This window comes from Herpailurus yagouaroundi, unplaced genomic scaffold (genome assembly GCF_014898765.1).
Source record: "Herpailurus yagouaroundi ecotype Mexico unplaced genomic scaffold, PumYag 28, whole genome shotgun sequence".
NCBI classification, from domain to species: domain Eukaryota; kingdom Metazoa; phylum Chordata; class Mammalia; order Carnivora; family Felidae; genus Herpailurus; species Herpailurus yagouaroundi.
Genome location: NW_024412376.1, coordinates 113,072,291 through 113,087,625, shown reverse-complemented (window position 1 = coordinate 113,087,625; position 15,335 = coordinate 113,072,291). Strand labels below are relative to the sequence as shown.

At 36.7% G+C, this 15,335-nt stretch overlaps 2 protein-coding genes across 5 annotated transcripts in view; one reads left to right on the top strand and one right to left on the bottom strand.

Moving 5' to 3' along the window:
- Positions 1-12,348, bottom strand: part of CENPC (centromere protein C) — an 82,332-nt gene extending 69,984 nt beyond the window's left edge. For 2 of the 4 annotated variants that reach the window (XR_005792677.1, XM_040482169.1), the window contains exons 1-4: positions 12,101-12,348; positions 7,844-7,890; positions 2,678-2,748; positions 1,870-1,964 (exon numbers count right to left, since the gene is read on the bottom strand). Coding sequence is in view for 3 of the 4 variants with exons in the window: in XM_040482169.1 (XP_040338103.1) it covers positions 1,870-1,964; positions 2,678-2,748; positions 7,844-7,890; positions 12,101-12,118 (231 nt within the window). In the remaining variant the exon portion in view is untranslated. The remainder of the gene's footprint in view (positions 1-1,869; positions 1,965-2,677; positions 2,749-7,843; positions 7,891-12,100) is intronic. The other 2 variants (XM_040482162.1, XM_040482155.1) reach the window with 2 other exon arrangements.
- A 215-nt stretch (positions 12,349-12,563) lies between these two features.
- STAP1 (signal transducing adaptor family member 1) overlaps positions 12,564-15,335 on the top strand; it is a 47,585-nt gene continuing 44,813 nt past the window's right edge. Inside the window, exons 1-2 of the mRNA XM_040482195.1 lie at positions 12,564-12,685; positions 13,229-13,301. The gene's annotated coding sequence lies outside the window, so the exon portion shown is untranslated. The remainder of the gene's footprint in view (positions 12,686-13,228; positions 13,302-15,335) is intronic.

The window sequence follows — 15,335 nt, the reverse complement described above, 5'->3', positions numbered from 1 at the left end:
CACTCTGTATGGACCAGCTTAAAACCCTCAGCTTTTGCCCCAAATTAGTTAATACTCTCAGGGAAAAAAATGACTAATAATCATCAACTCATCTTCTCAAGATTCTTCTCTCTTTGGAATTTTATCTAGATTTTGTTCTTTCCACAGCTCCCATGTCTCTAAAAATATGATTTGTTTGCATTTCATTCTTTTTAACTAGTTGTTGCAACAGGAATGTGGCCTATTGCAATTTGTCACATCCTACCTACAAATGAAACCTCTAGCATAACCCTGAAACCAAAGCCCTCCAAGAATGTTTTGAGAAAAGAAAAAGACAATACTGTTCATGAACATAGATGCAAATGCCTCAAGTACTAGCAAACCAAATCAAAAAAGGTTAATACATTATGACCAAGTCAAATTTATCCCAGAAAACTTAAAAAGTTGATTTAACTTCCAAAAATCAGTATAATTTACCACATTAAAGAAGGTCTCTCAATTCTGAAAAAAATGGATCTGTCTACATTCCTTGGAACCAAAAGGCTATATATAGTTCACCACAGAACAAGGGTTTGAACTGTGCAGGTCCACTTACTCACATTTGTTTGCAATAAATATAGCATAATAACATAAATGTATTTTCTCTTCCTTATAAATTTCTTAACATTTTCTTTTCTCTAGCTTACTTTATTATAAGAATACAGTATATAATACACATAACATACAAAATACATGTTAATCAATTGTTTACATTATCAGTAAGGCTTCTGGTCAACAGTAGGCTATTAGTAATTAAATATTTGGGGAGTCAAAAGTTTTAAGTGGATTTTCAACTAACACAAGTGGGTCAGCAACCCTAATCTCTGCGTTGTTTAAGGGTCAACTGTATAATTAGATGTTTATACAAATTTCTAGTAAAGCTATTTCTAGCACTACATAATTTTTCTCTCCAATTAGTATTGTGCTTTTGAATAACTTGTCTTTATTCATTAGCTTCACACACTCTATTTGAAAGTTGGCTATTTTGTAGAGTTAAGTCAACCTATCGTCTTAAGATATGATCTATAAAAGACTGATTCCTAGGGCACCCAGGTGGTTCAGTCAGTTGAGCATGTGACTTTAGCTCAGGTCATGATTTTGTGGTGCATGAGTTTGAGCCCCACATTGAGCTCACTGCTGTTAGTGCACAGCCCTCTTTGGATCCTCTGCCCCTCTTTCTCTGCCCCTCCCCAGTTCACACTCTCTCTCGCAAAAATAAATAAACATTTAAAAAAAAAAAAAAAGACTGGTTCCCTTATACAGCAATAGATTAACCTCAATATTCAGAAAACAACCAAATTTTCAAATCTGGATTAGGAACTTAAGTCATTGCCTACTTTCCTAAAAACCTAATTTAATTATTAGTTTAGGAAAGGTGAAAAATAATTTTGTTAAAATCTGGTATTTTTTTTTTTTCCCCAAGGGGTTTTTTTTTTTTTTTGTTTGGTTGGTTTTGTTTTTGTTTTTTTTATTCATTCTGAGAGAGAGGGAGCACAAAGAGAGAGGGAGAGAGAGAGAATCCCAAGCAGGCTCCACACCAATGAGCCCTATGCGGGGCTCAAACCCACAAACCATGAGATCATGACCTGAGCCGAAATCAAGAGTTAGATGCTCAACTGACTGAGCCACCCAGACACCCCAAAATTTTATAATTCTAAACCCAGACCTCCAATTTCAAACACAGGAAATGTCAAGTCAGAATTTTCACAAACCACCTCCAAATTATAGAAAGTCAATGGGAATATAGGATTCCCTTCTAAGAATAAGACTTACAAACAACTAAAATAGATGTAACTATATTGTGTAATGCTTCACTTATTAAAGCTATATCAGCTCTCCTTTTTGACTTACCTCTTTGCTTGATGACTGAATACAAATGTCTTCCATTTTAGGTGTTGAATAAAGCACTGATTTTGTAGAATTTGTGCTAAAATCATTGGTAAGACCTTAAAAAAAGCAAAAAAAAAAAAAAGTTTAAATGACATATGGTATAAAATCTTTGAGTTATAATTAAAAGAAGCCCTACATGAAATGTGAAGACGTTTGCTGACTCTTTAAACACAATTAGTTTAAATTACATATAAACATCGCTTCAATATTCAAATGTGCCTAGAAGACATCAGGAACTGAAAAACACAAACAAGATTCCTGAAGTAATAATGAACCAGCTCTTCTTTCAGAGCTTATATAGAAGAAATATTTTTCCACTCTCTGTGTTTGTTTCTTTGGTTGGCCTATTCTCTTTTTTCAATACCTTCTGATGCTGACAAGCACTTAGAAAAGTTTTTGCAATAATTCACCATTTCTTTAAAATGAACTGCGAATCACCAAACATTCTCTCTTACGGATCCTAAGAATTCTGCACATTTATTCCCATTACATGAAATACTTTCTCTTGCATAAGATAATTATTTATGGACTTCTAGACCATAGAACTCTAGTGTGACCTAAAGGAAATGACAAATTATGCTCATTTTTGACAGTATTATCCTTAGTGTAACAGAAGGTAAAGGATTGCACGTGTACTCAAAATTCCTGGAAAAACATTTTACATATATTTATTTAAATACTAGAACACATTTGCTGAATTTAATATTAATGAGTATCACAAAATTTCATCCAACCCAACCCTCAAGTCCATCTTGAAATGAAGCCTTACTTTTTTCTTCAAAACAATCTTGTAAGATTTCCAGTATGTTTTGGCCTTGCTTCGTATTAATGTCAGGTGCTCTAATAAGAAAGAATGAAAGGAAAATGTCACATATCATTTCCATAAGACACTTGCTATTTATGTTACCATCTACTTTGAAAATTTCATATCTCATTATAAAATATTATTTTACTTAATGGGAAAAATATCACCTTTATTATGTAAGGACAAAGCAAGTAATTGAGTCCAAGAGTTCCCAGAAAAGTATGTGAAGCAGTATGTCATTATGCATAATAACAATTACACTCCTTGAATGAACAGTGACATCTAAAGCCATCTTAGACCACTTTTATATCCAAACAAGAACATCAACATTTTTGAAAAAATCCAATCAGTACTAAGACACTTCTTTAATAAAAACTCTATAGTCACAAGTCCTAACAGCTCTAAGTGACAGTCTTCCCTACAAGTTCTCAAATGCACTTTTGATTCAGTATCATTACCTTTAGCAGCTTATGAAACAGTATAAAATTTTAACTGTAATTTCACATGCAGTTGTAAGAAATATTATAAAGGAAATCCCTTGTTCACTTCATCCCGTTTCCCCCAATGGTAACATTTTGTAAAATTATACTATACAATCACAACCAGGATGCTGATACCAATACAATCCGCTAATCTTATTTATGTTTCTCCAGTTCTACATATACAATTGACCCTTGAACAAAATTGTTATGAACTGCATGGGTCCACTCATAAACAGATTTTTTTCAGTAAACATATTAGAAAATTATTTGGAGACCTTCAACAATTAAAAAACTTGTAGACGAACCACAAAGCCTAGAAATATAAAAAATATTTAACAAAAAGTTAAGAATGTCATCAATGCATAAAACAGATGTAGATATTAGTAGATACTAGTCTATTTTATCATCTACTACCATAAAATACACACAAATCTATTCTTAAAAGTTAAAATTAATCAAAACTTACATACACAGTACACGGTGCCATTTATAGTCAAGAGATATAAAGACACAGTATTAAATCATAACTGCATAAAATTAATTATATTTCATGCTATAACACTTGTATAATAATTTTGTAGCCACCTCCTGTTGCTATTTTTTTTTAACTTTATTGATTTATTTGAGGGAGAGGAGAAAGTGAATGTGAGCAGGGGGAGGTGCAGAGAGAGACGGAAAGAGAGAATTCCAAGCAGGTTCCGTGTCGTCAGCGCAGAGCCGAACACAGGCTCAATCCCACGAACCCCGAGATCACGACCCGAGCTGAAACAAAGAGTTGGACGCTTAACTGACTCAGCCATCCAGGAGCCCCCATCTTGTTGCTATTGTGGTGAGCTCGCTTGTTGGTGACTATCCCTTTAAAATGCCCATATAACACTAATCATCTCTGAGTGAACAATTCATCTCTCCAGTAAATTGTGTATTGCAGTAAAAAGTGATCTCTCATACTTCTCCCATTCTTCATCATGTTTAGTGCAATACCATAAATCTTGAGTAACACCAGGGACTCAACAAGGTTACCACTAGTGATGCTGGAGGTGTTCCCAAGAAACAAAAAAATGTCATGACACTACAAGAAAAAGTTGAATTACTTGATATATACCATAGATTGAGGTCTGCAGCTATGGTTGCCTGCTACTTCAAGATAAATAAATGCAGCATAAGGACCACTGCCAAAAAAGAAAGGGAAATTCATGAAGCTGTCTTTGTAGGCTAGAGCAGGACAAAACCTTACACTTTCTGCAAAGTACCTTTTGATCTTGTATGGAACATACAGCTTTTATGTGGATGCAGGAGTTGCTATAAAGAAGGCATGATTGGGGCGCCTGGGTGGCGCAGTCGGTTAAGCGTCGGACTTCAGCCAGGTCACGATCTCGCGGTCCGGGAGTTCGAGCCCCGCGTCAGGCTCTGGGCTGATGGCTCAGAGCCTGGAGCCTGTTTCCGATTCTGTGTCTCCCTCTCTCTCTGCCCCTCCCCCGTTCATGCTCTGTCTCTCTCTGTCCCCAAAATAAATAAATGTTGAAAAAAAAAATTAAAAAAAAAAAAAAAGAAGGCATGATTATGATTCTAATATGGTTTGAGAAAAGTGAAGTCATTACAAGACAACTTAAAGCAAAAGGAAGATGAAAGATCTAAAGCCGGAGAATTTAATACCAGCAAAGGATAGTTTGATAATTTAGAAAGAGATCTGACTTAAAAAATGTCAAGATAACAGGAAATCAACTTTTGCTGAACAAGAAAGAGGCAGCAGATGAGCTCCCAGATGCCATTAAGAAAATCACTGAGGATCCTCAGAAAGGGTATCTACCTAAACAGATTTTAATGCAGACAAAAGTGTTCTATTCTAGAAAAAAATGCCACAAAGAGGATTTATTAGTAAGGAAGAGAAGCAAGCACCATGATTTAAGACAGGAAAGGATAGGCTAAACTCTACTGTTTTGTGCAAATGCAGTCAGGTTTATAATCAGGACTGACCTTATCTATAAGGATGCTAATCCCTAGCTTTGAAGGGAAAGTTAAACACCAGCTGCCAGATTTTTAGTTATCCTACAACAAGAAGGCTGGACAATGAGAACCCTTCTTCTGGACTGGTTCTATCAATGCTTTGTCCCTGAAATCAGGGAGTACCCTGACAGTAAGAGACTGTCTTTTAAAGTTCTTTTCATATTGGACAATGCCACTGGCCACCCAGAACCACAAGAGTTCAACACAGAAGTGAAAATGGTCTACCTGCCCCAACATAACACCTCTAGATTCGGGGGTCAAAAGGATCTTTAAGACTCATTACACATGGTACTTTAGGGAAAAGTCTGTCAACGCTATGGAACAGGAACCCAATAGAGACAACATTATGAAAGTCTGGAAGGATTAAAGCATTGAAGATATCATCACTGTTACAGAAAAGGCTGTGAACACCATCAAGACCAAAACAATAAATTCCTACTAGAAAAAACTGTAGGCAGATGTTGTACATGACTTCACAGGATTTACAACAGAGCAAATCAAGAAAATCATGAACAGGGGGCACTGGGATGGCTCAATCAGTTAAAAATCCAACTCTTGACCTCGGCTCAGGTAATGATCTCACAGTCTGAGATGGAGCCCCACCTTGGCTCCGTGCTGGGCGGGAGCCTGCTTAAGATTCTCTCTCTCCCTCTCCACTCCCACCCTCACTCAAGCATGTGCACATGCTCTCTCTCTCTCTCTCTGTCTCTCAAAACAATAATAAATAAAAATTAAAATAAAAACATAAAAGAAAATCATGAATGAGATTATGGATATGGCAAAAAAGTTTGGGGGTTTCAAGATACAGATTTTGGAGAAATTCAAGAGCTAGTAGACATCACACCAGAGGAATTAACAGAAGATGACTTTATGGAGATGAGCACTTTCACAACAGTACCAGATGATGGGGAAAAAGATATACAAGAAGCACTGCCAGAAAACAAATTGACATTAGACAATCTGGCAGAGGGTTCCCATTATTCAAGACTGCTTTTGACTTCTTTTATAACATAGACCTTAGTTACAGGCATACAGGCACCGAATTAAACAGTGGAAGGATTGGTACCATATAAAAACATTTTTAGAGAAATGAAAAAGCAAAGTCAGACAGAAATTATGATGTATTTGCAAAAAGTTCATGGAATGTGCCTGCCTCCCCTTTTACCTCCTCCACCTCTTCCACCTCTGCCACACCTGAAACAGCAAGACCACCTCAACCCTTTCTCCTCCTTCTCAGCCTACTCAGTGTGAAGACGATGAAGATGAAGATCTTTATGATGGTCCACTTCCACTTAATGAACAGTAAATAATCAGCATGCCATACCATTAATAAACTGTGTTATGTGTGTATCTTCATGTGAAAATCTAGTTAACTGTACAGCAAGAAAGGTAGGAGACATTTTTAAGTCCTCATCATCATTGTCTAAGTATTCAGTGTGTAGAACATCATGTGCAAAACTTGAGTGAAGTGGGTAAGTGATATTTAACATAAAACTAATAATCTGTTTATTTTCTTACTGTCTTGTAACTTTCCTTTCAAAGAAGTACATTACCATACAGCACGCCTGTCATCACAGGTATTTTTTTTAAAAGACTTAACAATGTTTCTAATACTGTATTATGAATATAACTATAATACCATATGCCATAAAAATTTTATAATGATTCATTCATTAGTGTACAGACTAGGCTACCACGAAACAATCGTATCGATTACACTAGGCTACCATAAAGCAATCATATTGCTTTCATTATCAGTACGTTATACCTATAAATATGAAAATATGAATTTCTTTTCCACATCACTTTTTCATATTTGATGTCTAGTGTTAGTAATATGTATAACATCTACAGTGTTTTGTATCATATAACTATATCGATGTAGGTAATGACAGATGATGTAGATAATGAGAGAGATGATATATTAATAAAATGTATCAATAAATACAGTACTGTAAAAGTATTTTCTCTTGTGATTTTCTTAATAACATTTTCTATTCTCTAGTTTATTAATTGTACTATTGTATTATTTTATGTTATTGGTAAGGCTTCTAGGCAACAGTAGGCTTTTAGTAGCAAGTTTTGGGGGAGTCAAAAGTTGTACGAGGATTTTCAACTGTGCAGGGGTCAGCAACCCTCACCCCTGAGTTGTTCAAGGGTCAACTGTACTCATTTGTGTGTCTGTTCCTATTTAATTCTGTGCCATTTATCACATCTATAGGTTCAGGTATCACCACCACAGTCAAGATACTGAACAGTTCCACACCACAAAGATCCTTTTCATGTCTTTTTATAATCTATACACACATTTTCTTTTAGCCCTACCAAATGAGCTCTATCTTTGTAATATTACCATTCAATCCATTCTATAGACTGCTTTCCTCATGGCTGTCACTTAGAACTGAGACTACCTCTTCCTGATCCATAATTTATCAGGTGAATTTCTTTTCTCACTGCCATTAAGTAGTCATTACACTGCTTGCGTTAATATTTCTCTGTTAGTATAAAATCACTAAGATGACTATACTTAACCAGTGGGCACAGAAATCATGTTAGACAGAAGTAATTTCTGCCTTCTTCTTTTAAAAATAACTTCCTAAAAATGGAAATAAAAATGACCTTAAAAGTTAAATATGTAACTCACCTGGACGGTCGGCAAAATCTTCTTCTGTAGTCATTTTTGAGATGATCCTGAAAGAAAAGTAAATCATCAAACTGGTGAAAAGTTAAGTTCTTCATTTGTTCATTCAGCAAGTTTTGCTTATTGTCTATTATAGTACCATAAAAGAGGAATTCTTCTGGATCAAGTGAAGGAGAACTTGCCTCATATCTACTGTTTCAAAATCTTTGCTTATACTAATTTGTTCACCCTGGGAATCAGTCCATCTTCCTCCCCTTACTCCCATACCTTTCCCATCATCAAAACCACAACTATCTGGGCTTCCAATAATTCAGGCTGGTTGATAAGCAGTATCTACTTATCTCCTTTCCTTGCAGGAAGATTCCTCTACAATAATAGTTAAGGGCTACAATGGCATAGACCAATGAAAAAGACAATGAAGAGAGGACCATCTGTTAACAAATTTAAGAAATTTGTAGAAGATGGAAAATAAATGAAGTATGTTAATTGATAAAACAGAATAAAAGCAGTAGCAGACAAAAGTTAGTTCAGAGGATCCAGTCTTTGATGAGGAGTAAAGCTGATCTGCTCAGGAGAAAACCATAACAATGCAGAACTACAAAATTCAAAATATGAGGAGGCTAAGAGTGAGAAAGGGAATGAACAGAGTAACAGACTCCCACATCCCCTATCCCTATAAATACAAGTTTAAAAAACTGTATTCTATTGTCTGTCTTAAATATCACCAGCATCTGTGGATCAGGAGACACTCAGAGGTCTCTAAAACAAAACACGAATATCAAGATATAAATTTTAAAAATGGAGAAGAAAAAGGGCCAAGAGAAAACTGATACCAAGAATGAGAAAGAAGAGCATAACCCAACATACACACTTGTTGAATTATTATGTTGTACACCTAAAACTAATGTAACACTGAGTGTCAACTAGGCTTCTACTTAAAAAAAAAAAAAAAAAAGAGAGAGAGAGAGAAAGAAAAAACTTGAAAAAAACAAAAACAAAAATCCCATTAGTACCTTCAAGAGAGATTTGAAATACTGGACTCATAAAACAAAAGTAATATACTATAAACACTAAACAACAAAATTAAGACCAAGAAAAATTCTTAATAATTAAAAACATGATTGCCTAATGGAGAAAAAGTCTCTTCTAGCAAATGGTGCTGGGAGAACTGGACAGCAACATGCAGAAGAATGAAACTGGACCACTTTCTTTACACCATACACAAAAATAAATTCAAAATGGATGAAAAAACTAATGAAAAAGGAAACCATCAAAATGCTACAGGAGAAAACAGGCAGCAACCTCTTTGACCTCAGCTGCAGCAACATCTGACTTGACATGTCTCTGAAGGCAAGGGAAATAAAAACAAAAATGAACCATTGAGACCTCATCAAGATAAAAAGCTTCTGCACAGTAAAGGAAACAATCAACAAAACTAAAAGGCAAACAATGGAATGGGAAAAGATATTTGCAAATGGTGTATCTGATAAAGGGTTCGTATCCAAAATGTATGAAGAATTCACCAAACTCAATACCCAAAAAACAAATAATCCAGTGAAGAAATGGGCAGAAGACAGGAATAGACACTTTTCCAAAGACATCCAAATGGCTAACAGACACATGAAAAGATGCTCAACACCACTCATTACCGGGGAAATACAAATTAAAACGACATTTAGATACCACCTTACACCGGTCAGAGTGGCTAAAATTAACAACTCAGCAAACAACAGATGTTGGCGAGGATGTGGAGAAACGGGAACCCTTTTGCATGGTTGGTGGAAATGCAAACTGGCAGAGCCACTCTGGAAAACAGTACGAGATTTCTCAAAATATTAAAAATAGAACTACCCTACAACCCAGAAATTGCACTACTAGAAATTTATCCAAAGGATGCAGGAGTGCTGATTCGAAGGGGCACCTGCACCTCAATGTTTATAGCAGTGTTTTCAACAATAGCCAAATTATGGAAAGAGCCCAAATGTCCATTGACTGATGAATGGATAAAGAAGATGTGGTATATAGACACAATGGAATACTACTCAGCAACGAAAAAGAATGAATTCTTGCCATGTGACCCAACTAAAATATATGGTTTAAAACAAACAAACAAACAAAAATGAGGATGAGCGGACAAGCTACAGGCTAGAAAAAAATATCTGCAAAAGGTACATCTGAAAACGACTGTTATCCAAAATATGCAAAGAATGTTTAAAACTCAACAATAAGAAAATAAACAACCCAATTAAAAACTAAATGGGCCAAAGACCTTATACCTCAGATAAGATGTACAGATGGCAAAAAAGCATATGAAAAGATGCTCCACATCACATATCATCAGGAAAAAGCAAATTAAAAGCCACAATGAGATACCACTATACCTATTAGAATGACCAAAATCTGGAACACTGACAATTCCAAATGCTGGTAAGGATATGGCACAACAGAAAACTCTCATTTATTTTTTTTTATTTTTTTTTAATGTTTGTTTATTTTTGAGAGCAAGAGAGAAAGAGCATGAGCAGGGGAGAGGCAGAGAGAGAGGGAGACACATGTCCGAAGCAGGCTCGAGGCTCCAAGCTGTCAGCACAGAGCCTGATGCAGGGCTTGAACTCACAGACTGTGAGATCATGACCTGAGCTGAAGTCAGGCAGTTAACCGAGCCACCCAGGTGCCCCAACTCTCATTTATTTTTTAATATAAATGGTACAGTCATTTTGGAAGGCAGATTTGGTGGTTTTTACAAAAGTAAACAGACTCTCACCATGACTTAGCAATCATATTGCTTGTTATTTACCCAAAGGAGTTGAAAACTTATGTCCACACAACAATCTGCACAGATGTTTATAGCAATTTTATAACTGCCAAAACTTGAAAGCAACAAGATGTCCTTCACTAGGTAAATGGATAAAGTGTGGTACATCCAGAAGATAGCATATCATTGAGCACCAAAAAGAAATGAACTACCAAGCCATGAAAAGACATGAAAAAATCTTAAACGCGTCATTCTAAATGAAACAAGTCAATCTGAAAAGGCTATGTATGTATGATTTCAACTATATGACATTCTGGAAAAAAGCAAAACTATCGAGATGGTAAAAAGATCAGTGGTTACCAGAGTTCAGTGGGGACGGAGGGAGAAATAGACAGAACACAGAGGATATGTAGGGTAGTAAAAACACTCGATGATACCACAAAGATGGCTACGTGTCATTAGACTTTTGTCCAAACACACAGAATGTACAACACCAAGAGTCAGACTTAGTATAAATTATGGACTTCGGGCAATTATGATGGGTGAATGCGGTTCAACAACTGTAATAAATACATCATTCTGGCGGGGGATCCTAACAACAGGGGTAGCTATGCAGGTGTGGGAGTAAGGGGGTATATGGAAAATCTCTGTACCTTCCTCTTACTTTTGCTAAGAACCTAAGACTGCTCTAAAAAAATAAACTCTTTAAAAAAAGGAACCGTGGGCATTAGGTAAATTTTATTCCCCTCCTCTTCCTACAATGAGAATGGCTTTATTTCTAATTCTATATAATATAAACAATGTATGTGCTCACACTAAAAGGACGCTCTACAGTATTTTTTACACATCTTATGCAAACAAGCATTACTTTATAACTTTATATAAGCGGGATATCATTGGTGAAGATTTTCTTAAAAAGAGTGATAAAGTAGAAAACACACGTTTAGGGCAGGGGACGACATGGGTTGTACAATATATAGTAACTATAAGCAAAGTGTGATATGCAGAATACTGAATACCAAGGGAGTCCAATAACACGGAAACAAAAAATTAGTTCCCGCCCCCTTGGGCATTCATACCTTAAGCACTTTTTAACTAACACCTGCCTTTCAGAAAACTTTACCAGTAACAAGCACTCCACAAATAATATGCTTCTGCAGACCAGCAAGTCCACACGTTGTAGGCGTTTCAAAACTTCTATAGACAGAAAATTATTTGGAGGACTAGAAACCAGAGTTAGACCAAAACAGTAGCAATCACAAGATTCTCTGAAGAGACAGATGCCATCACAACCAAAACTAAAAGAAACCTGTGGGGAAACAATACAAGGAAGTTAACTCCTGGCTATCAGCACACGATCAGCTCTGATCTCAAAAACTTGGCGGGCTTTTCCACTGAAATCTCCAAGAAGCCACAGTAAAACATTTCATTCTCTCCCGCCCCGAGCGCAGGTGCCAGGGACGGCCGAGCTCCCACACGCAGAAGCGGCAGGAGCCTGCACTTACCAGACCCGTCGCAGCCATTTTCCGACCCGGCCCCACCCGCGCCGGGGGTCTGGCACGCAAGCCCTCGCGGGCCGTGACTCGAAGAAGCCCGGTACAGACAGAGTCGCGGGAGGAGCAGTTAGGCGGCACCCCAGGAGCGCCCCTGAGGTGGGAGGTGGCAAAACTGAAGGAACTGCGAGCTAGTAAGCGCGCTACCGACGCTCTTCACCCATTGGCTCGGCCCTTCCGGAGCACCCAGCGGTCTCCGCGGTTTGAAACGGTCTGCACATGCGCAAAACGAACCGCTCAACCGTACAGAAAGCCGTTAAAGGCCCGCCCTCACATTGGACACTCCAACAGTCCCGCCCCTCGCAGGGCCCGCCGCAGCCCCGCCCCATCTTTCCCATAGCCCCGCCCTCCCTTTCTCTAACTGTTTTCTCCTCTTTTGCTGGCGAGGTAATCGGAGGATTGAACGTAAAGCTGGGGGTTTCCGTAAAGCTGCTCTGAGCAGGCACCGTCTCGAGAACAGCCTTTATTCTTGAGACGGGTGTAAAACTTGTCAGCGGTTCTATTACAGAGTAAAAAATAATACTTGGAAGGATAAAGGTAAAAATTGCAGAAATCGTTTAAAAAGAAATAGTTCATTGTGCGGGCTCGTCCTCCACACCGAGTCCATCTATGCATCACCTCTGAAAGTAATAACAATGTAACGATGATGATAACGATGTATTCTTCTTTCAAATATGTGGGTAATATTTTCATGAAGCATTGCCAACAAAGTGACTTAGGTAAATATATGTCATTTAAGTATAATGTCCTGAAAGGAGACCTAAATCAGTAGTCTTGAAATATACTCAGCGACTAGCTGTATCATCTAGAATAAAATTGTGGCACTATTCCGGGTGTTTCCTTATTTATATAATTATATAATAGAAGAGCTTATAGATGCTCTGAAGACTTGACCATTTTATGATGCTATGAAACTTGTGTTCTATTTTTGTGATTTAATAAAAATTTGCACAGGAATTTTAATCATAAAATACACTACTTATTGAATAAATTCATTAATCAAGAGTTGAACTAATAAACTTTTTAAACATGTAATGATTTAACAAATGTTATCACCTATGGTTTGTTTATTTTTGGTAGGGAAGAGGTACTATATATTAACTCTACAATCAGACTGGGTCCCATTCTACTCCCAAGAATTCTGTCATAATGGGTAAGTTGATTAAACTATCTGTTTCTCAAGTCCCTTGTCTGTAAAATGGGAATCATATTAAAGTTGCTGAGATATTGGGTTAATTCATTTTAATATCTAGGTGAAATGCCTGGAACATAGTAAGAATTCAGTAAATAATGATTGGTTTTATTATAGGGTTTTGCCAATCAGACTACATTATATAATTTGATGTCATATTTGGAATACATTATAATAAAAAAACTATCATTTATTCCGTACACACTATATACTGTTGTTTTTTTTTTTTGTTTTCTAAATGCTCTCCATGCGCTGACTTATTTTATTCTTAAAACATTCCTGTTAAAAGAAGACAGCTAGTATCCCCATCTTACAGACAACAGAACTGGGATAGTGTTTAAGTAACTGCCCCATAATCACACTACCATTAAATGGCAGAACTGGGGGTGAACCCTGGTATTCTGATTCCAGAACTGAGCACTTAATCACTACACTCTTTATTTCTCAGTGAGAAATTTTACCAAGCTCAATCACCAATGTAAATTTCCACATCTAAAATGATATTCCCTGTTTCCACTGGAAACAGTAACTCTCAGAGGTATTTTGTGAAACTTGAAATGCAGTGACATGCTGGTATCGAATGCAGGGCACAAAGGGTATTGGTAATAACTACAGAGAAAATGGAGCAACACTTTATGAAAACCAAAAGTTATGGAAACTCCACCATCCCCAAGCAAACTTTTCAGTTCCCTCTGCATCTGTCCTACTATTTATAGCCCCACAATGGTTTGGGCATCCTAAAATAGGATTGCTAGTTGATGGACTAATGTTTATAAAACCTAGGTTTGTCATTATAGGCCCCCTGCGCACCCCCCCCAATACATTCAGATCTCTCTTTATGAACTTCCATGGTAACTGGATAAATCTTGAAGTTTTCCATTCCAGCTACATAACCTAGGTGAGGAGTGTGTGTGTGTGTGTGTGTGTGTGTGTGTGTGTGTGTATCAGTCTATGGAATTATGTGTATTTGAGGTGTATATGGGAAATAAAGTTTACAGAAACTGAACTTAAGAGGGTACTAGAAACTTTTAGTTGCTTAGGATTTTATGCAGATAGTTTAAAATTGGTTAAAACTAGTTTAAAGAATATTTTAGACCTTAAAAATTACACTCTAAATGAACTTGCTCTAGGAATTGTAACACAATTGCTATTAAAATTTAAATTGTTCCTTATTTATAATAAACTCAAACTGGTAATATGTCCATCATTTACATATTAAATGTAATTTATGTACATGTAAATGTAATATGTACATATTTATAAAGTGTAGTTCATCCATATGACAGAATATTCCTCAGAAATAAAAACAAACTACTGATACATGCAACAACTTAGATGAATCTTAAAAGCTAGGTAAGAGAAGCCAGACATCAAAGGCAACCTGCTGTATGATTACATAAATGTAACTTCATGAAATTATACACATAGAAATGAAACCAATAGTTGCCAGCAGATGAAGTTGGGGGTAGAAGATGCTGACAACAAAGGCCAAGGAGGGAACATTTTATGATGCTGGAAATAGTCTATGTCTTCAATATGATACTCTTATGTTTTTGTCAAAACTCTCAGAACTATGCTCCTAAAGAAAGGATGACTTTTGCTATATATTATACGTCAATGAACTGGACTTGAAGAGTGTTATTCACTATATATTATACATCAATACTATATATTATACGTCAATGAACTGGACGTGAGAGTGTTACCAAACCAAAGTGGACCCACTCCTTGGTGACTTAACAGGCAGACTACACCAGGTGGAGTTGACTCACAAGGTCAACTATTTGTACAAACAAGGAGATCACAAGGAACAATTTCCAAAACAGTGTCTCTCCAAAGAGGGGAAAGCAGGCTCCTTTTATTAGGCCTTGGGATGAATATTCAGAAGGGATTTTAACATTATAATGAAGCTGAGGTCACCTCTGGCACTTTCTTTTTCCCTTTCTTTCTTCTTCTTCTTCTTCTTCTTCTTCTTCTTCTTCTTCTTCTTCTTCT